The 11,818-nt window shown below is 57.2% G+C and overlaps 5 protein-coding genes across 5 annotated transcripts; 4 read left to right on the top strand and 1 right to left on the bottom strand.

Moving 5' to 3' along the window:
• Nucleotides 1-804: 804 nt before the first annotated feature.
• Nucleotides 805-3,701, top strand: T310_5898 (beta-glucosidase; the record flags this gene model as incomplete). The annotated part of the gene is made up of 7 exons (XM_013471258.1): nucleotides 805-886; nucleotides 978-1,226; nucleotides 1,282-1,651; nucleotides 1,753-2,108; nucleotides 2,169-2,836; nucleotides 2,885-3,276; nucleotides 3,326-3,701. The coding sequence occupies 7 exons, from the start codon at nucleotides 805-807 to the stop codon at nucleotides 3,699-3,701; spliced, it is 2,493 nt and encodes an 830-aa protein (XP_013326712.1).
• Nucleotides 3,702-3,727: 26 nt separating this feature from the next.
• Nucleotides 3,728-5,612, bottom strand: T310_5897 (clr-1; the record flags this gene model as incomplete). Its single annotated transcript, XM_013471257.1, has 3 exons — nucleotides 3,728-4,460; nucleotides 4,514-5,344; nucleotides 5,398-5,612. The coding sequence occupies 3 exons, from the start codon at nucleotides 5,610-5,612 to the stop codon at nucleotides 3,728-3,730; spliced, it is 1,779 nt and encodes a 592-aa protein (XP_013326711.1).
• Nucleotides 5,613-6,494: 882 nt separating this feature from the next.
• Nucleotides 6,495-7,721, top strand: T310_5896 (NAD binding Rossmann fold oxidoreductase; the record flags this gene model as incomplete). The annotated part of the gene is made up of 3 exons (XM_013471256.1): nucleotides 6,495-6,975; nucleotides 7,029-7,311; nucleotides 7,370-7,721. 3 exons carry the CDS (start codon nucleotides 6,495-6,497, stop codon nucleotides 7,719-7,721), a joined length of 1,116 nt encoding a protein of 371 aa, XP_013326710.1.
• A 237-nt stretch (nucleotides 7,722-7,958) lies between these two features.
• Nucleotides 7,959-9,125, top strand: T310_5895 (uncharacterized protein; the record flags this gene model as incomplete). Its single annotated transcript, XM_013471255.1, has 3 exons — nucleotides 7,959-7,992; nucleotides 8,043-8,402; nucleotides 8,455-9,125. 3 exons carry the CDS (start codon nucleotides 7,959-7,961, stop codon nucleotides 9,123-9,125), a joined length of 1,065 nt encoding a protein of 354 aa, XP_013326709.1.
• A 570-nt stretch (nucleotides 9,126-9,695) lies between these two features.
• On the top strand, nucleotides 9,696-11,446 carry T310_5894 (MFS sugar transporter; the record flags this gene model as incomplete). The annotated part of the gene is made up of 3 exons (XM_013471254.1): nucleotides 9,696-9,743; nucleotides 9,841-10,691; nucleotides 10,753-11,446. 3 exons carry the CDS (start codon nucleotides 9,696-9,698, stop codon nucleotides 11,444-11,446), a joined length of 1,593 nt encoding a protein of 530 aa, XP_013326708.1.
• Nucleotides 11,447-11,818: the final 372 nt, after the last annotated feature.

Below are 11,818 nucleotides of genomic sequence, written 5' to 3'. Positions count from 1 at the left end.
TTATGTAGTCTCAATAAAAGCTGCTCAAGTCATGTTTTAGACAAAACTCAGCAGTATGAGATAGTGCTATGAATTAGAAAGTACAGCAACAAAGCTGGCCAGGCTGAAGTGGCAGAAAGTGGATATAGGAGAATGCCAAGCCAGTACAGTCTAGAGAAATATCGTGGGGGCTCCCGCGATGATTTAGGATCGTATAAATAAGTAGATTTGGCCTAGTTGAATTGTCTTAATAAATAATCTGAGAATGGAGATGTTAGGTCCTTCAGGCTAATTAATATGTCCGAAGGGATGGATGGATGGCGTCCCCGATACCCGATCACCGATACCCGCTCCCCGATACCCGATACTCCCCGGGAAGTCCCAAATAGCGAACTATTATGTAACTACCTGCGTAACTCCACACGGAGTACTCCGTATGTATCAACCATAACCCTAAGTCATTGATCGCCAATTATGGTGGAGAAAAACATCCCCTCTTAGCAGACTCTAACCTGTTCAAAAAAAATTTTATGTACTGTATTGTACTTTGCCCTGGGTATATTACGGGGAACGGAAAATAATATCATACCGACTAACTACGACTTCGTCTCTGCATTGGTAGGTAGGTAGGTAAGTAGGTAGGTATATACACAAGTGCAGAAAGCTTTCCTCTTTTCCTTTTCGCTCTCTTTGATATCTTTTCCTACAATTTTTGGTATGAAAAAGAAAAGAAAAAAAAAAAAACTAGACGGACGGACGGACGGACTGACCGACTAAGTTGCTAACTAACTCAATGGATGATAAATGAATAGAAATACATCTACCATGCCGCAACAACACCCCCCATTCGACATCGAGGATGTCCTCGACAAGGCTACCCTGGAGGAGAAATGTAGCTTGCTTTCAGGTTCGTTTGATGACAGACAGTTCTTCCTTTGTGATATGTTTGTTTAAAGCAAGTATTGCTGTGCGAGTGCCTAATCTGACATGTCTACTAGGACACGACTTCTGGCATACCGCACCCATCCCCCGTCTGCACGTCCCATCGATCCGCATGTCCGACGGCCCCAATGGCGTTCGAGGCACACGCTTCTTCAACGGCGCCCCTGCGGCGTGCCTACCGTGTGGCACGGGACTGGGCGCGACATGGGATGTCGACCTCGTGCGCGAAGCTGGGACGCTCCTCGGGAAGGAGGCTAAAGCGAAAGGGGTGGCTATCTGGTTGGGGCCGACGATCAATATACCAAGTACGTGGAAAAGGATGACCCAGAGAATGAATGGATGAATGAATGAATGCTAAAGAAAACCTGCTAGGATCCCCCCTCGGCGGTCGCGGCTTCGAGTCCTTCGCCGAAGACCCCCATCTCTCCGGCATGCTGGCCGCAGCAGTCATCCGGGGTGCCCAGGACCAGGGCATCATCGCGGTCCCGAAACACTTCGTCTGCAACGACCAGGAGGACCATCGGCGGGGGCTCGAGACCATCGTCACGGATCGCGCGCTGCGTGAGATCTACCTGAAGCCGTTCCAGCTGGCGCTGGCGCATGGAAACCCGCACGCGATCATGACGGCGTACAACAAGGTCAACGGGACGCCGTGCTCGCAGCATCCGGGGCTGTTGCAGGGCATCCTGCGGGGGGAATGGGGGTTTCAAGGAGCGACGATCAGCGACTGGTAAGAAGTCTAAGAAGTCCCCTCCCCTCTCCCCCTTTCTGAAAAGAAGAATTTTTTTCTTTTCTCCCTTTTGGAAACGGTTGACAATAGTATAATGCTAGGTACGGAACGTATTCCACCACCGAGGCCATCACTGCGGGACTCGATCTCGAGATGCCCGGCCCCCCGCAATGGAGAGGCGCTCTTCTCACGGCGGCGCTGTCCGCCAGGGCCGTCCCCATGGACGCAGTCGATCAGCGCGCTCGGCAGATCTTGCAGCTTGTTCAGCAAGCAAACCGGTGTGAGGTGTCCGAGGAGGAAACCTCCCGAGACACCCCCGAGGACCGGGAGCTTCTTCGCCGGCTGGCGTCCGAAAGCATTGTCTTGCTGAAAAACGAGCAGGCGGTGCTTCCATGGCGCGACGTGGACAGCATCGGAGTCATTGGCGTTCACGCCAATATAGCGGCCTACTGTGGAGGTAATCCATCGCAACCACATTCTTTTCTCTTCCTTTGAGACTAACGGACTAACTGTCTAGGCGGCTCTGCGCAGTTGAGCCCGTCCTACGTGGTGACGCCCCTGCAAGGGCTGCGCGCGCACGTCCAGGACATCACGTACTGCCCCGGTCCGTACTGTCACCAGCTGCAACCCCTCCTCGGACCATTCATCAAGAACACCAACGGCAAGCCGGGAGTCACCGTGACCTTCTACAATCAACCCCACACGGCAGACAAGAGAGATGCTCTCGAAGTAGTGGACACGGCAGACTCGTCGTTTCAGCTCCTGGACTACCGGCCCCCCGGCGCCAACGACATCTTCTACGCCACCGTCGAAGGCACCATCACGCCCGAACACACCGCGACATGGGACTTTGGCGTCACGTGCCACGGCACAGCGCTGCTCTACGTCGGCGACACCCTCGTCGTGGACAACGCGACGCGCCAACGGCCCGGCGGGTCGTTCTTTGGCAGCGGCACGGTCGAGGAACGAGGATGGATCGAGCTGCAGGCTGGCGTGACATATCCTATCCGCCTGGAATGGGGCAACGGGCGCACGTCCACTCTCCCCCGGCGGGGAGCGACCACCTTGTCGAACGGCGGCGTCCGGCTGGGAGGCTGTCCTCGTTTGGATCCGGAGCAGGCGATCGAGGAGGCCGTTGCCCTGGCAAGAAGCAAGCAGCACGTCGTGCTCTTTGCGGGATTGAACGTAAGTGCCCTCGACCAGGTGAGGTATTGCGGGCTAACGTCCTTGCAGCAGGAGATCGAGAGCGAAGGGTACGACCGCACATCGATGGACCTCCCAGGCCACACGGACCGCCTGATCAGGGCAGTGCTCGACGCCAACCCCAACGTCATCATCGTCATCCAGTCCGGCACCCCCGTGACGATGCCGTGGGCCGGTCAGGCGCGGGCGATTCTGCAGGCCTGGTATGGCGGCAACGAGCTGGGCAATGCGGTGGCGGACGTCATCTTCGGGCATGTCAACCCCAGCGGGAAATTGCCCATGACGTTCCCCAAGGAACTGCGAGACAATCCCACCTTCTTGAATTTCGGCGCCGACGATGGGAGGGTGCTATACGGAGAAGACATTTTTGTGGGATATCGGTACTACGAGAAGATGGGGAGGGAACCACAGTTCGCGTTCGGGTGAGTAAACTCTGCTCCAGCCAGCGACATTTGCTGAATGATCTCCTAGCCACGGTCTGTCCTACACGACCTTTGCGTTGTCCAACTTGCGAGTCGACCCGTCCGGCGCCCAGGTGGATGTGCAGAACACGGGCGATCGAGATGGCGCCGAGGTGGTCCAGCTATACGTGTCACCTATCCGGCCAGCCACGGTGCGTCCGGTCAAGGAACTGAAAGCCTTTGCCAAGGTGCGTTTGGCCGCCGGAGCAGCAACCTCCGTGCACATGAGCCTGGACCGGCATGCGACCAGCTACTGGAGCGAGACGAAGAACGCGTGGGTCTCGGAGAGAGGCGAGTACGACGTCTTGGTGGGCACATCGAGTGACCGGATTGCCCTGACGGGGAGGATCACGCTGGAGAAAACCGAGATCTGGCGGGGGCTGTAAGAGTAGAGCGTTTGTATAGAAAACAATCAATCCACGTTCTTGGATAGTCGCTCGTAGATGGTCCGGAAGATCCGGCCCAGCTTGCGGAGATCAACGGCTTCCTCGCCCCAGAATTCCGTCGTCACCAGGGCGGTCTCCACACACTGTCGCCAGTCTGGGGGCATCTCGACCTTGCCGCTGTGCGCGGCCGCCAGGAGGGACAGGCCGCAGCGGAAGGCCGCGCGGCCCATGAACCAGCTGCCGTGATGGCGGTGCTGCAGCGTGACGCACCGGGCGTTGTTGTAGGATGCTTCGACACAGCGCTGGGCGAAGTCCTGGATGGCGGGCGGCTGAGGGACTGGGGAATGGATGACGCGGAACAGGAACGGCCGGAACAGGCATTCCTGCACGTAGAAGATGCGACAGTGGAGGAAAAACGGCAGTTCGCAGTCTTCCGGCTGGCCCTCGTCGTATCGCAGCCAGCTGGGCAGATTGGCCAAGGCCAGGACGTGCTGGCGCTCCAGTTCCGACGCCATCCGGACCATGGCCTCGGGGGACGCGTCGAGCCATCGACGGTCGTCTTCCTCGGCGTAGAAGGCGTTCATGATGCGGTCCAGGATGTGCCGCTGGGAGATCTCGGTCAGGTAGTAGTACCAGCTCTCCTCGAGCGGGAATTCCTCCGGTGTCTCGACGGACTCGACGGGGGGCGTGGGGAACTCTTCGGTGAAGCGCAGTTCCGCGATCCTCGACGACGCGAGGTTGATTTCGGTGCGGAGTTCACTAGACACAAGAGTCAGTGCCTCAGCCAGCAGGACGGAGGACGATGGGCCCACCATTCGGATTTCAAACAGGACCAATACACGCGCTGCTCTAGATCCCGGATCTCATCGTTTCCTGGTGCCCTTTTCTGCAGATACAGCTGCATGGCGCTGCATGCGGAGTGGAACGAATGCCATGCGTCCAAGGGGCGGAGCGTGTACATTTCATAGACGCCCGACAGGAAGCGCGCCTGCAGGTACGACAGCGAGGACGGGTCCAGCAGGCCGATGCGTTTGCGGGCTGCCGCATAGTACGCATCGGCCAGGGCACGATCCGCCGTCGGTTCCCGCGGCTGCGACACCGTCGTCCGGCGGAAGGGTTGCGAGAGAATGCCGAGCGCACATGCCAGCAGCTGGGGGGCCTGGTCAGCGAGTCTCCTGACACGATCCGATGAGGACTGCTGCGCACGTACCACGATGCAGGTGGGCGCGTTCCACGAGAGCCCGTGTTCGGCGATGTGGCGGGCATCCCGGGTCAACTGGCGGTGATCGACGACGGGATTTTTGGTGTGGACGTTGGTCAGGAACCGCCGGACGTGGGCGGGGATATCCTCCTCCACGACGCCTTGGGATCGCTCGAGACCCGGTGGCGCAGTCTCCGGCTCCAATGCAAACAACGAGTCCAGGGCGTCCGGATCGAACCCGCAGTCTTGGAGGATGGGCCACTTCAGGACGCGGCACGAGAGATTGCATCGAGCGGGGATCTCCAGCGCGTCTGGCAGGATGTCTGCCGTGGTGTGCTGGTCGGGCAAGGTCGCTGGCTCCGGACGGGCAGCGCGGCCGCTCTCCAGGAGCGCCACGACGTGGTTGATCCGCTCCAGCAGGACCAGGCTGGCGGGGTCGAATCTAGGGCAATCGGTCAGCTCGACGCAGACATCGACGGGGAGGAGATCGCTCACGAGGAATAATCCGTATGAGAGGCCTGATAGACGCACGTCGCGCCAATGCTGGCGCAGAAGCCGCACGTGGGCCGCACGTTGTCGCACTTGGTCTTGCGGCGCCGGCACAGCTGGCAGGCCGACACGGCGCGCTTCCGGGGATACGACATGCCATGAGTGACAGGCCTCTTTGCGCGAGCAGGCGGCTGCAGCGATTCCGAGCCCGTTGCCGACATGGCCAGACTGACGATGGAGCTGATGAAGATGCGAGTGGGAGTCCGGACGGGGAGTGTCGGGGGAAGGGGACTTTAAGTACGGCGGTAGATCATCCGGTTACCCCACAGAATCCCCAACGAAAAGACTCGATCCATGCTTTTCTATAACCAACCCTAACAAAGCTTAGAATCAATATTCCAATGGCAATAACCTATCTGCACGAAAATTAGCCTTTCTGAACCCTACAACAGATGAAGAGTCCCTACTCCCCATGACGAGCAAGGAAATTCAGGATAATTTCTCTTCTGTAGAGATTCCAAGACAAGATTCCGGATATGCTAATACAATCGATAATTTCCTATACAAGATTGGGGGGGGGGGGGGGGTACCAACGGAATCTCTTCGATTTTTCAACCAGCTTCATGCCGATAACAGCACGTGGCGAAATTTCGATACGGGAATTCAACGCTACCTAGAGAGACGCCCGTAAATCCACTGCATACAACAGATCCTCTCGGTGAGAAATGTTATTGGCTTAATTGGCGCAAGTCGGCCATTCCTGCGGGGAAATAGAAACCGAGTGGGGATCTCGATAGGGTCTTGACTTTTGTCCGAAAGGTCAAAGGCAAAAAGATATAGATCGGGTCCGCGATCTGCGCCCACAGTCCTCCGATCTGTGCGCTGCTTGGCTTTGGCCTTCGACGTCGTTGTATCGACCTTACATCAAATTATTCAAATTATTCGTACAGACTTGTACATACATTAATCCCAGATCAGGAGGCCGATCCGACGGCAAAGATTATATGAGACGCCTGATCTCATCGAGTCTGCTATTTGTTGCTGGTCGTCCATGTTCTCGACCTTCCTGTCAGTCCCTCTGCTGGTAAACGAGGGCGACCAAGATGAGTGCAGAGTCTCCAACGCCGCGCATTGTCTGCGTAGGCATCATCGGATGCGGCGAGGTGGCCCAAGTGGTGCACATTCCCACGCTGGGCTTCCTGTCGGACTACTTCCAGATCACCTATCTGTGCGATATCTCCCAGGCCGCCCTGGCGCACTGCAAGAGCAAAGTCGCGGGCGACGTGACGACCACGACCAACCCGGAAGAGCTGTGCGCGTCGCCGACCGTCGATGTCGTCTTGGTGGTCAACAGCGATGAGTACCATGCGGCGCACGCCATCCTGGCCCTCCGCCACGACAAACACGTCTTCATCGAGAAGCCCATGGCCCTGAACGACCGAGACGCCGACGCCATCATCGAGGCCGAACGGGCATCTCGGGGCCGCGTCATGGTCGGCTACATGCGGCGGTATGCATCGGTCTTGCAAGATGCCATTCGCGAAATCGGCGGCATGGACCAGATCCTATATGCTCGCGTGAGAGGTGCGTCTCCTCCGACCAGACAACAAGCAGATCGCTGACGTCTGCCGGTCTAGATATCGTCGGGCCCAACGCGGCCTTTGTCAGTCAATCGGGGACGTTTCCCAAACGGGCCACGGATCTCACTGAGGCCGACCTCCAGGACAGGGATGCCCGGGCAGCAGACATAGTCCACCAAGGGATGGAGAAGGAGGCCGGCGTCAGCCCCTCGGATGTGGTTCCGGCTCGCATCTGGAGGGCCCTGGGCGGGCTGGGATCCCACGATCTGAGCCTAATACGGGAGGTCCTGGGGATGCCCACAGGCGTCGTGGGCGCATGGTTAAAGCCGCCCTTTTGGAGGTACGCAAAACGCGATAGGATGCGCATCCCATCCCATCCTTTGCTGACGACCATGCAGCGCCATTCTCCGATATCCTTCCTTCACCGTCACGTACGAGTCGGGCCTGCACTCGGTGCCGCGCTTCGATGCCCACCTCGAAGTGTACAGTGCTACCAAGATGGTCCGCGTCCAGTATGACACGCCCTACATCAAAGGATTACCGGTGACCATGCATGTGCACGAGAATGTGGACGGGGTCTACAAGGAGAGCATGTTCCGCCGGACGTACGAAGATCCATACACCCTGGAGATGAAGGAGCTCTACGCCATGGTCGTGGACGGCAAGCCCGTCAAGACGACGGCCGAGGACGCAAAGAAAGATCTGGAGATTTTCCGCATGCTGGTGCGAGCGGCAGCATCCAATAGATGAGCGTAGATGAAAGAATTCCACGGTGATCGAGTAGCAGGCCAAGTCATACAGAGAAACGACCTAATTCAGTAGAGTTATTCCCAGTAAACACATTCTCCCCGTCACTCCTTTAGTGCCGGATTCGTCCCGAATAGATATATAAGCAGGGTCGCTGCCCACTCTTCCGATTCTCTTTCTCTCCCTCCTCGCCCTTGTAGGCTTCAGAATCCTTCCGTTCACCACCCGCCATCATTCAGCATGGAGCGACCGACTCTCAGATGGGGCATCATTGGTAAGTTCATCGCCCTGTTACCGGGCCATCTTCTGACATTGGATTGCCAGGCACCGGCCTCATCTCATCCTGGTTTGTCGCGGATCTGCTTCTCCAACGGGACGATGCAAAGGCAACTCACATCATCCAAGCCATCGGTGCGTCGTCGGAGGCAAAGGCAAAGGCATTTGCGCAGAGGCATGCCCCGGGGACCAACGCCTCTGTCTATGGGTCCTACGATGCCGTCTACGCGGATCCCTTGGTGGACATTGTGTACATCGGCACGCCCCATGCCTTTCACAAGGAAGCGTGCCTGAAGGCCGTCGCCCACGGTAAACACGTTCTCTGTGAGAAGCCGTTCACGTTGAACTGTCGCGAGGCCGACGAAGTCTTCGAGGCCGCTCGAACCAAAGGCGTCTTCGTGATGGAAGGTGAGTCTGGCTTTCCTTCTCCCGGTCCTCAGCGACTAACTCGGCTATACAGCTGTCTGGACCCGATTCATGCCCCTGGTCCAGCACCTTCTCGAACTGATCCACCATGAGAAGGTCATCGGTGACGTTCACCGGATCTTCTGCGACTTTGGCCTCCCGATCGACGTTGCGAATCTCCCGGCCACTTCCCGTCTCAAGAACCCGGAGCTGGGCGCCGGATCCCTCCTCGACATCGGGATCTACTCGCTCACATGGGGATTACTTGTCCTGGACGACCGCATCGCGGGCGAGGCTTCGACCCCACAGGTCTTTTCGGCCCAGAGCATCAGCGACGACATCGACATCGCAACGGCCGTCATCCTCTACTACCCACAGACCGGACGTCAGGGGATCCTCACCTCGACGCTGCGCGTCAAGACGGAGTCTGTGTTTGCCCGCATTGAGGGATCAGAAGGAACGATCACGATCGAGGGAGTCGCCGCATCGGCGCCCAGCCAGTTCACCGTCATTCCCCGAGATCCTACTGCGCAGCCCAAGGTGTACCGCTTCCCGCACATCGGCAAAGGATTCTTCTACGAAGCCGACGCAGTCGCGCAGGACATCGCCGCGGGGAGGGTGGAGAATGCGGTGATGCCCTGGGGAGAGACGAGGCGGGTGATGGCGCTGATGGATGGCATCCGGAAGAGAGGAGGGGCGCATTTCCCGCAAGATCGGACTGACTGAGTGAAAAAATGTAGTTACCCGCGATAAAGCTCTAGAAAGAATGCTCGAATCCTCTCTGATCTCCGTTACTCCCCGAACAACTTCTCCACATCCCCCTTCGGTCGATCGCCCAATCAGATCGGCAGCCGAGTGCTGCGGAGACGATCATCCAGGACGTTTTCCGGAAAGGCCCTCGGTAAAGATTCTCCATCTGTTCTGCCAGCCCAGCTTCGAGTAATTGAGAAGCCAAACTGTTCTGGATTCTAGTCCCGACATCGATGAGGATGGCGGTTGTGGTGGCTGTTCCACTACCGGATCTGTAAGGGCTGGTCCACGCCGGCAGAACTTCGGGTGATGGACAACTCCTCGTCCCCATTGCCGTTCAAACTAAGTATGGACCGGTCTCATTATTTCCCCGCTAGATGTCCATTGTAGAGAATCCGGGGTTGGTTCTGGACCACTACCCCGGACTTTGCGGATGCGGATACAAAACCCGTCATCAACCCTCCGAGTTGGATGATTGCCCCCTTCCGACAGGTTGCCAGTCGATCGAACGCTCTCAAGATCTGCTCACATCGTCTTTTGTATGTCATGACGAAAGAACGCAAAAACAACGTCGTGGGAGATGACCTTGCTCGGGTAAGTCTTCTTTCACGACCTTCTGAGGGCTGATTCCCAGGCACATACCAAAGATCCCAAAGACTCAGTTTGCTGGCCTCAAGCTGACTCTCGACAGGTTCTCCCAGCGGACCGACGGGCGTGGTGGAAGACGCCGCATCTGTTGAAGCTGAACGGCTTCATCGCGGCTCTGCTGCTGTATTCCAGCACGGTCGGCTATGACACGTCGTTGATGAACGGGCTGCAGTCCCTGACGCAGTGGAAAGTCTTTATGGACCACCCCGAGGGGGCCTGGCTGGGGTTCATCAGCGCCATCCAGTCCTTGGGGGCGATCCTGGGATTGCCGCTCCAAGCATGGGCCGCCAATCGCTACGGACGCAAGCCATGCATCTGGATCGGCTACATCTTCATCACCCTGGGGGTGGGACTGCAAGTGGGTGCGCGCAACCCAGCCATGTTCATTGTGTCTCGTCTGTTCATGGGCCACGCCGGCGCCTGGTTCCAAGCCGCCATGATCCTGATCACCGAGATTGCCTATCCGACGCACCGGTCCAAGCTCTCGGCCATGTACAACTGCCAGTTCTATGTCGGCTCCACGCTGGCGGCGTGGCTCACGTATGGCTGCCGAAACATCAATTCCTCGTGGGCCTGGAGAATCCCGTCATTGTTGCAGATCGGGTTTCCCGTTCTCGCGCTGCCATGCGCTCTCCTCTCCCCCGAGTCCCCCCGTTGGCTCATCAGCCAGGATCGACACCGCGAAGCGAGAGAATTCCTGGTCAAATATCACTCCGGCGGAGACGAGTTCGACCCGCTGGTCACCTTTCAGATGGAGGAGATCGCCAAATCGATTGCCATGGAGCGCGAGGCGCAGAATTCGACTCACTGGATCGATATGCTCAAGACCAAGGGGAACCGTCACCGATTCTTTATCAGCGTCAGCTTGGGCATCTTTGCTCAGTGGAACGGAGTGTAAGTCTCTCGCAGGAATGGATTCTGGGCTGCGTGACTGGTCGACTGACAAACTGAACAGCGGTGTCGTGTCCTACTATCTCACTCTGATCCTCGATACGATCGGAATCACGTCTGTGACGCAGCAAACGCTGATCAACGGCTTCCTCCAAGTGTGGAATCTGATCATGGCCGTGTGTGGATCGATGGCCGTCGACTTTGCTGGGCGTCGGACCCTCTTCTTCCTATCCACAGGCATCATGCTGGTCAGCTATATCATCATCACGGGCCTGTCGGGCAGCTTTGCGACGACTCACCTGAGCAGCGTGGGCACCAGTGTCATCCCCTTCTTGTTCATCTACTACGGCGGTTACGACCTGGCCTTCACCCCCTTGGTAATCGCCTACCCGGCGGAGATCTGGAATTACTCGCTGCGGGCCAAGGGTCTGGCGCTCACCTCCACCTGCACCTTTCTCGCGCTGCTGTTCAACCAGTTTGTGAATCCCATAGCCCTGGCCTCGATCGCATGGAAGTATTATATTCTGTATATCTGCCTGCTCGTAGTGATCTTGTTGACGGTCTGGCTGGCCTATCCGGAGACGCGGGGATACTCTCTGGAGGAGATTGCCGTGGTCTTTGACGGGGAGGATGCGGCCGTGCCGGGTGAAGCCGAAGTCCTTGGGAAAGTGGCGGCGGTGAAGCATGATCTGCTCGCACAACACGTGGAGAATGTGGCGGGAAGAGAGGAAGCAGAAAGAGGGAGAGAAGAAAAATAGCGCAGAGAAGGGACGGGAGAGGAATGATGCAGCGAGGGAAGGACCTGCGGAAAGCGAATCCTTCCCTTCTTGGAAGGAACCTCCCAGGCATCCGGTAGCGCGACGCGAGTTCCTGTTTTGGAAGGCACTCTACGCGGTCTTTTCCTTTCTTTTCGTAGGCACTGTTGTAATCTGCGACATCTACATCCTCAAAGGATTCTCTCTCATAATTAAATATTCAACCCTTACGACTTGTTCTAACTAAATAAATAAATGATGATGATCTGACTGAACTAGAAGTAAATGATAATGATACAAGATGGTGATATGTACAAATCTAGGTGGACAATTATCTATACCCAAATCATGACTCATAGATGGTCGACCAGCTTC

The sequence above is a fragment of the Rasamsonia emersonii genome (assembly GCF_000968595.1).
Source record: "Rasamsonia emersonii CBS 393.64 chromosome Unknown ctg1118621760341, whole genome shotgun sequence".
In the NCBI taxonomy this organism is placed as follows: domain Eukaryota; kingdom Fungi; phylum Ascomycota; class Eurotiomycetes; order Eurotiales; family Trichocomaceae; genus Rasamsonia; species Rasamsonia emersonii.
Note: the sequence above shows the minus strand (reverse complement) of the source record. Positions and strands in the feature narration are given on the sequence as shown.